Source organism: Astyanax mexicanus, unplaced genomic scaffold (assembly GCF_023375975.1).
Source record: "Astyanax mexicanus isolate ESR-SI-001 unplaced genomic scaffold, AstMex3_surface scaffold_56, whole genome shotgun sequence".
NCBI lineage: Eukaryota > Metazoa > Chordata > Actinopteri > Characiformes > Acestrorhamphidae > Astyanax > Astyanax mexicanus.
Genome location: NW_026040066.1, coordinates 185,001 through 197,500, shown reverse-complemented (window position 1 = coordinate 197,500; position 12,500 = coordinate 185,001). Strand labels below are relative to the sequence as shown.

The following is a 12,500-nucleotide window of genomic DNA, read 5'->3' as shown; positions in this document are numbered from 1 at the left end:
TAGTAATCTATAACAAGACCATGGTAATGGAAGCAAGAGGGGAAAAGCTTACAGCACCTGGTATTCCCAGGTGGTCTCCCATCCAAGTACTAATCAGGCCAAACCCTGCTTAGCTTCCGAGATCAGACGAGATCGGGCGTTCTCAGGGTAGTGTGACCGTAAGCCATTGCAGAGCTCTCATCAAGACTACTTATGCAACTTCATCTATGTTGGGTTTCAGATAACAAACTAGTAATGTATAACAAGACCATGGTAATGGAAGCAAGAGGGGAAAAGCTTACAGCACCTGGTATTCCCAGGTGGTCTCCCATCCAAGTACTAACCAGGCCAAACCCTGCTTAGCTTCCGAGATCAGACGAGATTGGGCGTTCTCAGGGTAGTGTGACCGTAAGCCATTGCAGAGCTCTCATCAAGACTACTTATGCAACTTCATCTATGTTGGGTTTCAGATAACAAACAAGTAATGTATAACAAGACCATGGTAATGGAAGCAAGAGGGGAAAAGCTTACAGCACCTGGTATTCCCAGGTGGTCTCCCATCCAAGTACTAACCAGGCCAAACCCTGCTTAGCTTCCGAGATCAGACGAGATCGGGCATTCTCAGGGTAGTGTGACCGTAAGCCATTGCAGAACTCTCATCAAGACTACTGTTGGAAAAGCTTTCTGTTAGTTTTCCTGTTGAATGTTCGTTGATCCAGGGATTCAGTCGACACGGAGATTGAGAATGAACAAGTATGATTTTATTTCAGAATTCTGGAGAAGAACAATTACAGGCATGTATTCTAAGACGTTACCCCAGTTCTTCTGACCTTCGACATTTCTGACTCCATCCTTATACCCTTGGGTGACGTATACCCTTCTGTGACGTACCTTGTTGCTATGTGGCTTCTAATTTTTATGCTATCTTTCCAAATATGGTATATCATATTGTTTACTTCATTTTTCCAGACTTCTGAGGAACTTGAAAGTTGTCTTAACCTTTGCTTCTGAGAAATAGTAGGTGGTCAACTTCCCTTGCCAAGGTGACAAGGGAGAATCATTTCTCCCCTTTGCGACATGTCTTAAGGTCAACAAGGCACGGTTCCTCTTTAGTTCATACTCTGTTTTATTGATAATAATTTTGCTACATTCTACAGTCAGATTAATTAGTTCTACTAGACCTACAGTAAGATTAATTAGTTAGTATATTTTAACATAGCTTGAAGCTGCATGTATAATTTTGTTAGACGCAATCTTTAACTGTAAGGCTAGAAAATGTATGTTTTTACTGGTGTGTTAATCCGGCTCTCTTGTTGCTGACCTTTCCTAGAACGTAGGCGGAAAAGAGGAACTCCTCTAGAGCCCAGGAGTAAAAGAGGAACTCTTTTAGTCTGCTAGCCTCTGTAACCTCAAGATGTTTACCAGTAAGACGAGGAAGCGTGCTTTCTCGGTTGGGCCATTCAAATGTCAGAGACACACACACAAGTCATTGCTGTTTTAATATGAGAAGCATTTAGTGATTCAATTAATCAAATATAAAAATATGAAATGATTCAATTAATCAAGTATAAAAATATAAAATGTAAAATGTATACGTGTGGATTAGTGGCTAATTCTTGATTCAGTAATTAATGATTAGTAGAGTATAGATTTGTAGCTTTCATAGATCTATTTGTGTAATATATATTTTAGATTCATAGGTTAAGGCAAATATGTGTTTTAATCATTAGGTAAGCATTAGGTTAAGGTTTTAGCAAGCATGATTATCTTAAGCTAAGCTTGTTATTTTATAATCTTCCACAATTCCCCCTTTTGGCCTGTCCTAAGACAGGTCAACACTAAGCGTGAAGTCTCCGGAGCCCCCGTTGTCCTCTAGGCTATCCTCCAACAATGACATCATATATTCAGGTGGCCGTTGTTTGTCGTCAAACATTTTCACAATGGTACGCTCTATTAGGGTTCGTAAGCAAGGAATACAGCAGCATCCGCATGTTACTAAGATGGCCACAAATATTGCAAGAGCAGAGGCCAGTGATAAAAACACTGCCTTCCATTGGCCAAAAGTTCTATCTAACCAATTGGTAAGCGGATTGTCGATCCCTGTATTCTCTGTCATTTCCTTCGAGAGTGCCTTAAGGGCGTCTAACGCTTTAGTTACGGACCCATCTGGTGCAGTGTTGTTAGGAATGACGGTGCAGCACTCGGTTTTAGACTCAGTTCTAATCATGTGACATACCCCTCCTTTTTCTGCTAATAACATGTCCAGAGCTATCCTATTTTGAATGGTCATCAGGGACGTAGCGGACAATTGGGATGCTAAGCCTGATACCGCCAGACCAGTAATGTTAGCCAATCTCATTACCTGATAATTTACGTAATTAATTCTATCAACATTTTTATTGGGAGTAATCCATATTAAGATACTTTCAAATCCAGCTGAAACCTGGTCCACTAATTTATGTTCGTCTGGAACGCCCCTTGGAACCCCAATAGAGTCTATATATGTGGGTGTGTTTTTAGTAAGATCGAATGAAACGTCACGTCTACTTCTGGATCCTGGTAGTGTAGGTTTCCCTGTACTGGGACCAAATAGGGTAATTGGAGATAACAGTCTAACCATAGCACACAGGCCCTTGCTCCATATCGGGAGTCTCAGCAACAATGTGGAACCACCACAATAATAGTACAGTCCCGCCCTGGCCCAATCGCCAACCGAATTGTTAGATGTATCAGTAAAAATAGTATGACACCAAGATGATTGTATTTCCCCCAGAAGTTGAGGCGGATGGGTAACATTGCCCTTAGTGCATCTGAAGCAAGTAAAATTGCCAGTCTTCGGGACTTGGAAGGGACCTGAGCCTGTGTTATTAGGAATTACTGGAAAAATGGTTGAGAGCGTGGTGCAGTTAGGTGGAGTAGCCATACGAGTCAGTTGAATTAAACAGCCGAACCCTATCGGATCAGTTTTTGGATATAGTGGGGCCGTACTTAAATATAATGGGGGTCTAGCTTCTGCACATGCCACGCATCCTTCCATCCCGGCCTCCCGAGCCTGACCCGCTATCCAGGTCAGCCACAAATTGTCATTACTGTACCCCATAGTTAGCCTTAGTATGTCCTCGGGTGTCCATGTCGAGTAGTCTGAACCTACCAATGTTGGTACTGCACCGTCAGGGGTAGTAGAGTTCTCGTTCGGTGGTGGGGTTGCCCCTGCTGTGGGCAAATGCTTTGGGGGTGTGTTTAACACTCTGACCTTTAACATACCTAATGGATCTGTTCCCGTAATTGATACCCCTAATGTCAAATAGATGGTAGTCTCACGCATATTGATCCAATGTATAGACAATGTGATTGGGTTTTGGACTCCGGATTTGTCTCGTTGTAGCCTGATACGCTTCAAATTAAAATACATGGTGTTGGATACCATCTCATAAATGCCATTAGACGAGCGACCAGCGGTGCTAAGGAAAACATTCGCAGAGTTTGGACATAGTTCGATAGTCTTGAGCCATTGTGCCTGTCCTGTCGCGCACTGTTCATTAGCGTATTTCGAGTAGCACAGATATATGGGATAGCCCTGCCATGTCGAATTCTTGCCCTTACAGTTAATTACCTCACATAGGTCGAAATTGTATGCTGTTTTAGTATTTATCACATATTCTATATTAAGTCCTTTAAACTTCTTCACACATGCGTTTTGGTTATCTGTTGAGCGTTTAGTCCTGTGAAAGTTATTATGACAAGAACGGGCCTTATTTGTGGTGTAGTTAGGTGTAGAGTTTGTAGCTGTCGTGCCATTGTTGTTACTAGTTGGTTCAGCCTTTCTCCGGATCGCTATTTCTACACAGATCATGCCAACCACCACTATTGCCACCAGTATTACCAATAGTGCTTTCAACCATGTTGGAATCAATCCCATCTGTAGATTTAACCAGCTTAGTCTAGGTTCAGTTCTTCCCCCACCCCGTCGGCCATACCATGCCATAGCAAAAAACAAGTGTGTTCCCCCTAATGAGTAAATAGTTGATTATAGACCTATATGTATATGTGTAAAGGTGTAAAAGTTCAGTTCTTCAACTCCCCAGGGAGTCTCAAGGTGGTAGTTTAGATGGCGCAGGTGCAGGTTGGTGCCCTGGGTAGCACTGGTTGATCTGCGCTGGAGGCGAGGGGTAGACTGCCCTCGACGTGCCCCTGGCCTCAGGGGATTATTCTGCCCCTATGTTGGTTGAGGCCTCCTTTTCTGCCTCTTCTGATCGGGTTATCTTGACTTGTGGTTGATCAGCAGGCCGACACTGGGAGAGATGATACCAGGAGGTGCCTTTGCCGTCCAGCCGGACTGCGTGGCTTGTCCTCTCCGCCACCCGGAATGGGCCTGTCCACCTGGGTTCCGACCACTTCCGCTTTATGACTCTCAGGTATACCCACGGAGTTATGGCCAACTCGGGGGGGTTGTCCTCCTCTGGGGTCTGCTCCCGTGTGTTCTGTACCTGCACAGAAAAAGCTTCACATACAGCTTTTAACTTATTGAACACTTGATCGTAACCTTGGTTGGCAGTGCCATGAGGTAGTTCTGATGGGGCTTTTAGTGCAGTCTGCGGCCCCGGGAATGCTACGCCTCTGACCAGCTCAAATGGGGAGAAGCCTGTGCTTCTGTTCACTGAACTCCTAATGCTGATCAGGGCAATTGGTAAGGCATCAAGCCAATTCATGCCTGTGGTCAGTTTAATTTTTGCTAGTTTGGCCTTCAAATTTTGATTCATCCGCTCCACCTGACCCTGTGAGGCGGGGTGATATACAGAACCATAGCTATGGCGCAAGCCCAACGCTTGCTCCACCCACTGCAGTGTTTTGCTGGTAAAATGCGACCCGTTATCTGAGTGGACTCTCCTAGGAAACCCGTGTTGTGGAATCCAGTGGTTGATCAACATTTTGCAAACTGAGCGAGCATCCTCCTTAAAGGTAGGAATTGCCTCAACCCACCCTGAGTACCTGTCTACCACTACCAAGAGGTACCGGTATTTTCTGATTTGATCAATCATATCCGTATAGTCAATCTGGATGTGCTCACCATGACAACTAGGCAGTGGAAACTTGCCTGGGGCTACCTTAAATGCTTTTGCTACATTTTGAGTGTGGCAAACTTGGCATTGACTGATGAAATCTACTGCCAGGGGCAGCATAAATGGGTGCCACCATTGTTTCAAATTCCTCATCATTTGCAGTTTTCCTACATGTGCTACAGTGTGTGCCTCTTCTAGGACTGCTCTGGCTAGTGACATAGGTAAGACTGGTCGCCCTGTTTTCGATACCCAAACTTGGCTATCTGAGCTTGCTCCCTTGGCTAACCACATTGACTTTTCCTCTGGGGTTGCTTTATCCTGAATCTGCCTCAGTTCATCCCCTGTAGGTATCGGCTCCCAAGGGACATTTGAGTCCAATATCATCATGTTACCGGGCTCCGTATAACCAGCTGCCTTTTTTGCTGCTTTGTCTGCTGCATCATTTCCTCTGCTCACTAGGGTGTCCCCCTTTTGGTGTCCTTTGCATTTTACAATAGCTACCTTTGTAGGTTTGTGTATTGCAGCTTCTAGCTTCATCAGTTCTGACTGATGTTTTACAGGTTTCCCTGAGCTTGTTACATATCCTGCCGGTTTCCAGTGTGGAATGTCTACATGTGCTGCTGAAACTACCCACGCAGAATCGCTGTAAATAGTCACCTCTCTACCCTCAGCTAGTTCTAGTGCTGCAATTACTGCTAGCAACTCAGCTTTTTGTGCTGAAGGGTTTTGTTTTACCTCTTTTGCTGCTACAGTCCAGAACTCATCTGTTTCCCCTGTGGTTTCTTGAACCACCGCATATCCTGCCCTTATTTCACCTGTGTCTGCTCTGTACCCGCACCCATCAGTCCACAGGTTCCAGGAGCCTGGAATTGGTGTGGCTAGTAAGTCTGGTCTCACTTTTTCCTGTGTTGCTACCTTTTCTGCACACTCGTGAGGTGGACCTTCTAGCATTCCTTCTGCCATGTTGACTCCTTGGTGTGTGTATGTGATGTGTGGTGCTGTCAGAACTTTATGAATTCGTCTCTGTCTTAGAGGAGTGAGGGTGAACATCTGTGAGTTTATATATGCTACCACGCCATGTGTTGTTAGTATGTGCAGTGGGTATCCTGCTACCAGGTGTGCAGTTTTTTGAACGAGCTTCGTCAGTCCTGCTACATGTCTGGTGCATTGCGGTTGTCTTTTCTCAATCAAGTCAAGTGGGATGCTTAAATACATAAGTACTGCTCTCCCTTCCTCCTTTTTCTGAAAAAGTACACCATTAACCAATGTGTCTGTTTCAGAAACATCCAGAAAAAATGGAAGAGAGTAGTCAGGTCTAGATAGGTCAGCTGCAGTCGCTAAAGCTTGTTTTACAGCAATGAAAGCCTGCTCTGCTTCTACTGTCCAGGAAAGTACCCCACTAAGGTTTCTCATGCCCAAGGATTTCACCATGTCCCTCAGTGGTTGCGTTTGTCCTACAAAGTCAGGAATGTATTGTCTGCTGTAGCCAGCTAGGCCCAAAAATGTCAACATATCCCTAACCGTAATTGGTTTAGTGTGTGACAGAATTGTAGATCTGTGTGAGGCGGACATGCCTGTTGAGCCCTGTGTGACCACTCTCCCCAGAAAAGTTACCCGTGTTCTACAACATTGCAACTTACTCCTAGAGACTTTGTACCCTGCATTGGCCAAACATTCCAGCACTGCTTTTGTGGCGTTTAAGCACGTCTCTGGCGTTGTGCCGCCAACCAGTAAGTCATCGACATACTGAGAAAGAATGGAGCCTTCAGGAAGGTTACAAGAGTCCAAACTACGTCTAAGAGCTTGATTGAACAATCCCGGGCTCAGGGCAAAGCCCTGTGGCAATCTACTGTATCGATACTGAATACCCCTGTGTGTAAATGCACATACGTCCCTACAGTGCTCAGCCAATGGTACACAAAAGAAAGCATTAGCCAAATCGATACAAGTAAACCATTTCATGTCTGGACCTAGTTCTGATAGTGTTGTGTAAGGGTTTGGGACTGGTATGGTGCTAGTAGCTAGTGCCGCATTTATAGCTCTCAGATCATGTGCCATACGGTATTGACCAGGTTCTTTTTTAGGTACTGGCAAAATTGGAGTATTCCAATCGGATTGGCATTGCTCCAGTACCCCGGCCTGTAAGAGTGCCTGAATGGTTTTGTCCAATGAGGCCATAGCCTCCGGTTTGTGTCTATATTGTGGTACCCAAATTGGTTCAGGTGTGGCCATGTTAAATGATACCTGGGGCTGATCCACAAAACCTACATCATCTGGACCCTGTGACCACAAAACATCCGGTAGAGATTCCAGCATGGCAATGGAGTCTGGGTGGTCAGAATCTTCACAGCCATGATGGCGTGGCAGGAGCTGGTGCTCCATTGTAACAGTTTCAATGTTAGTAGCTCTGATGTGATATGTGTTTGTGCTTATGGAAAACATCACATCAGGGATCTGAGTTTGTACCCAATCTGTAGCCGCATTTGCACGTTTGACCATGGGTCCTAATTGCTTAGCCTCATGTTTAGGGTGTAGAGCCAGTGACATGTGTGGTGCTGCAGTCTCATCCATTTTGTACCAGCTGTACTGCTGTGGTGTCAAAGTAACAGGAGCTGCCACTCCTTCAGGACCACAATACAGGCCATTAGTTTGGACCTCCCACTGTGTATCTTGCAATTCAGATTGGAAGGTGTCATAATATGTAATGTCTCCCCCTACGTCATAGAACAGGGTAACGTGGTACGGGTCGGCAGGCGGGGCATAGGGTGCCAATGCTCTGATCCACGGTGCCCATTGCTGAAAGAGTTCAAGAGTTTGTGGTGTGTGGGGTTGGTCATCATTCAACAGTCCCCAGTATATGTCCACAGTCTCGTCTTGACCAGTCTGCAAGAGATACATGCCCTCGGTGTATCCAGAAAGTCTTATGCGTTGCTGCCCGCTTAGCCATGTCAGCGTCAGGCCATCAGGTGAACACAAAATGGAAACACCCATTTTCATCAATAAGTCTCTACCACAAATGTTCAGTGGTGCTTGAGGTGCAATCAGAAAGGAGTGTAAGACAGTCTGTATGTCGTTGTGCACCTGGAGTGGTTTGGTCTTTGGCAGTGAAGTTGAAGTCCCCGAGAAGCCCCTGACCTGCACGGATTGGTTGCTCATCATGTTGGCTGGTAGTGCAGTTGTCAATGTAGACCATGTAGCCCCGTATCCACCAGGAAAGGGATCTCAAGGGTACCGACGGTCAGTGACAGCATGGGTTCTGCCATTCCCATGCTGTGCTGGTGCTCCTCTGGGCCCCGTCATTGTCCACCCCAGGGCTCCATGCTGTATTGTCCAGCTGGAGGTTGTCCTGGTGCTGCATGGTGGTTGGGTGCCCAGTGGGTCTGGGTTGGTGGTGCCGCCGTGCCAAGTGCCACATGTTGATTGGGTGTCCATTGAGGCTGGAATGGTGGACAGTACGTGCCTTGTGCCGAATTCTGCATCGACATCCAATGGGGCTGGGTTGGAAGAGCAGTAGTGCACTGTGCTGCCCAATGATCAAATTTACCGCATCTGAAACAGGCACGTGAAACAGGTGGGCCTCTGCCACGCCCCCTTCCACGTCCCCGTCCCCTGTTCGCCACATAGGGTCCACTGTAATTGGATTGACCTTGATTAGAATTGGGTTGGGCCAAAGTTGGTTGTGGCAATTGCTGGGGTGGCAGATACTGCTGTTGAGTCTGTTGCACCGGTGGTGCAGCTTGCTGAACAACTGGCAGCATGGTGTCTGTTTTTGGTTTATTCTTAGAATCCTTCACATTTTTTCTAGCTTCTAGTAGCTGAGTTTTCAACAGTTCCAGTTCCATCTGGTTTTTCTGTTTGGCTGCCTCAACCTGCCTATCCTTGTGTTTATTCATATGGAATAGAATATGCCTCACCCATTGGTCATGAGGTTTATCTGGCCCCATATCTGGATCATCCTCAACCTTAACCTTAATGTAATTGGGTAGACCTGATAGAATAGCATTTCTCCACCACAACGCTGTTTGAGGCCTAGAAGGGTGGGTTCCAGCGCTGTTGGTCCAGTCTTCCACCGCCTTGCTGAGATGCTCACCCGGATTGGTCTGATAACTGGCACAGTGGCAGCAGCCCTGGTTGGCCACATGTGTCGCATGACATCAGATATGTTCTGGGAGTACAAATGAAATGGTTCACTGTTGGCAGCGGTTGTAATGAGGGCCTGTCGTTCTAGTTCAGCCACCTCCATGCTGGTGGTTGACCTATTAATTAAATTCCTAAAATCACCCAAAGCCAGGGTGAGTCCTCCCGTTAAGCTATCAAGCTTTCTCAACCAAGGGGCTGCCCCACTAGTGAGGGATGGAAGCTGATCAGCTATAGTTTGTGCATCTGTTAATGATAAAGGCACATATTTAGGGTTTCCATTGCCACTAGTTAGCAATGGAAGATTGTTTGCTGGTTGTTCCACATCAGGGAATCTGACAGGGGGTTTAGTATGTCTTGTTGACTGTCTCGGGACATGGTGGTCATCTTGTTCAACTGCGTCAGATAGCTGACGGCGTACCTGCATGGTGGTGTTAAGTAGGTCTCTTGATATGTCTAACAAAGCTCCCACCCTGTCAACCCTTTCATGTAGGGAATCAGTCTCAGTGGAGGTGTCCTCATCCTCACCGTCATAGTCCTCCTGCCTGCCGTCCCAATCATGTGTTTGTGTAAGTCTACTATCCTGTCGTCTGTCCCTATCCCGTTTGTCATGAACCTTGTATTCACGTCTGTTAGTAGCTGCACCTTTATGCTTGTCATGCCCATGTAAGTCTGTGTCATCTATTTCCCCATGTAACTCTGCTGTTATGTTAACCCTACCCCTAGGTGGCGGAATAGGCCCTGTAACGTCTAAGTCCATGTCCAAGTCAGAGTAAGTGGTCATGTTGCTCAGGGATTGGGCGTGGTCTGGACACTCATGCTGCTTGCGATTGCTAAAAGGATCAGTTGGTGTAGAGTCAACAAAAGGCTCTGCTGGCTGAGGTGCTGTAGCATTAATCCTCATTTGAGTAAGCTGTTCATTCAAATCAGCATATGTGTTGTGTGAGGAAGTGTTAGGATGTTCAATAGTGACTCTTCCTGAATTAATAGTAATGACTGGCAGCATGTGAGTAACTGGTGTATTTTTATCAGTCTGCTGAGGTGTGAATGGATTGCGTGGGCTGAGTGTGGTGTGGTATGGTGGGGGCGGAACTGCTGCTTCCTGTTGTGGCTTAGTAGTAGAGTCATTGAGTTCCTGGAGAGCAGTTTCAGAAGTGCTCTGCTCCGCTGGGGGAACTTCCTCCTTTGTGTGTGTAACCATCTCTGGCAAAATGCCCAAAAGGATTCCCCGCAGTACTTTCAGTTCTGCCAATTCACGCTCAGCAGTTTTCAATCTACGTCTCGCCCCTGCCCGTTTTAGTATGCTGACTGTACTGAAAGTCTTGTGCGCCTTTTTCACTGTGTCAGTTTTACAGATAAGCATATAGTTGAAAACACCCATTAGGGAGACACCCTCAGTTACACAGCCTCCCTCTTGTTCTCTGGTCCATGCCTCAACATTCAGTTTAAGGGTCTTAGCCAAAAGATCCTCCCTCTTTTTACTCCCAGTAAACTCCCCTACTGCGTTAGCTAAACCTGCAATCTGACCTGCAAGAGATTTCCACTGCCAATTGCCTGGGCCGAATTTATTATCAAATTCTATACCAGGGTCTATATTTGCCATGTTTTGATCAAGACTGGACTCACCTGTTTTGGTCTTTGGTTCTACTGATCAACTCAAGCGTGTTTTGTTAGCACCGTTAGGTTTCCACACGCGAGGATTTTCGAACTAGTTGTCCAAACGAAGCTCCAAGTCAGACAATCAGCACATAAGCAAAGGAAACAGAAAAAGAACAAGAAATTCCGATTAGGATCTCTATATTTACACTTTATATTTAACAAAAATGTATAGGAAGGTATGGTGGGTTTAATACGGATTGCACTATATCAGGAACTATCACTCCGGTACAGGAGGAGTCAATGATGAGTCCCCTCTCAATTGGCGTAGCAAAGTAGGTAGTTATCAAAAATATAGCCACCTGATGTTCCTGAACACGTGCAGAATAAATCACTGTACTATTTGGAGCAAGAGACAAATGTTCAACTATTCCCTGTATCTGGCTCTCAGTAGGTGTATGAATCACATCTTCTTCTTTGTAAATAATGGCATAATTCAATATATCCTGTTTAAAAATGGGGTTTGTTTCTACAAACCATGCCCATTCCTCAATCATTATGCATTGTACTGTATGCCATATCACTGTGTACAAAAAATTATTCCCAACAATACTCAAATGTAACAAAAGAGGAGATGCACTATGTCAAAACCAAACAACAATTTTGCTACTAAAGTAGCAACAAAAACAACGCAACCCCTTTTACTGTGTCTATTCAGTCACCATCTCATCACTATCGCTGCTGCTATCAGTACTGTCACTGCTGTCACTCCCCAGAAAATGAATGGTCGAGAAAGGTGGGTTTAACACAGACTGAACATCACTGTCAATCATTAATACTGACTCACACGTTGAGTATACCGCAATGCCGTTCGGATGGTCAACTGCGAAGAATGTAGTAATTTTAAAAAGGGCGTCCTTTCCCACCGTTAACCGCACAGAGTGAATTATTCTACTTGTAGGAAGAAGCTGCAAATTCTGAGTAATTAGAAAACGTTCCTGTGGGGTGCATACAGTACTTGAACCATCTGTACTATCAATCAAAGCATTTTCTCTTATCTCAGGGCGGATAATGTCATGGCCATCTAACACCCATACCCAGTGTTCAGTCATTATCAGTTAAACAAGTAAATTACACCCATTGTTCTGTAGAATTGTTAAGTATACTCCAACTATCCTATTTATTTTATATATGTATATATTTTATTATTATGTTATTTAACCCCCTGCGCGCACAAATCACATACAACAATTAAATCAACAATTAACACTTGCTTTACCTTAGTTGTACAATACCAATAGCATGTATTTTTATTTTGTTTTTCTTATTTTTATTTAAACTACATACTCTTTCCTACTTTCCTGCTCCTGAGCAGAAAACACTACTGCAGAGTATTTCAGTGCTCGCTCTTTAAACTAAAAACTTAAAATAAAGAAAATAAAAAAGTTTTAAAAATCTCCCAGCAGTTTGTATAACTGTCTGGGTTTAAGGTGGACCACACCTCGGGATGACCCCGTCTTTTCCCAGCAATTATCCCACCTTGATCAGAAGTGGGGGGGGACGCCACCCTCCCGGTCCTTTATTTTATTTAGAATTAACCACTTTCAAGGAACACCACGTCCTAGCCTTTAATCTAACCCAATATGGGCAGATTCGGGTACGCCACCACCCTAGTTTCAATAGCACTGTTATCCTTTTTTATCCTTTAATACCGGTTTCCTTAACATA

At 45.0% G+C, this 12,500-nt stretch overlaps 1 protein-coding gene and 3 non-coding genes across 4 annotated transcripts; all 4 read right to left on the bottom strand.

Annotated features, from left to right (window-relative positions):
• Positions 1-45: 45 nt before the first annotated feature.
• Positions 46-164, bottom strand: LOC125798091 (5S ribosomal RNA). The gene has a single exon (XR_007436909.1). It is a non-coding gene; the product is annotated as a 5S ribosomal RNA (ribosomal RNA).
• A 110-nt stretch (positions 165-274) lies between these two features.
• LOC125798214 (5S ribosomal RNA) lies at positions 275-393 on the bottom strand. Its single transcript, XR_007437044.1, has one exon. It is a non-coding gene; the product is annotated as a 5S ribosomal RNA (ribosomal RNA).
• A 110-nt stretch (positions 394-503) lies between these two features.
• On the bottom strand, positions 504-622 carry LOC125798121 (5S ribosomal RNA). The gene has a single exon (XR_007436940.1). It is a non-coding gene; the product is annotated as a 5S ribosomal RNA (ribosomal RNA).
• Positions 623-4,176: 3,554 nt separating this feature from the next.
• Positions 4,177-8,479, bottom strand: LOC125797842 (uncharacterized). Its single transcript, XM_049474116.1, has one exon. The coding sequence runs from the start codon at positions 8,196-8,198 to the stop codon at positions 4,185-4,187; it is 4,014 nt and encodes a 1,337-aa protein (XP_049330073.1). The 5' UTR covers positions 8,199-8,479; the 3' UTR covers positions 4,177-4,184.
• Between the last annotated feature and the right edge of the window lie 4,021 nt (positions 8,480-12,500).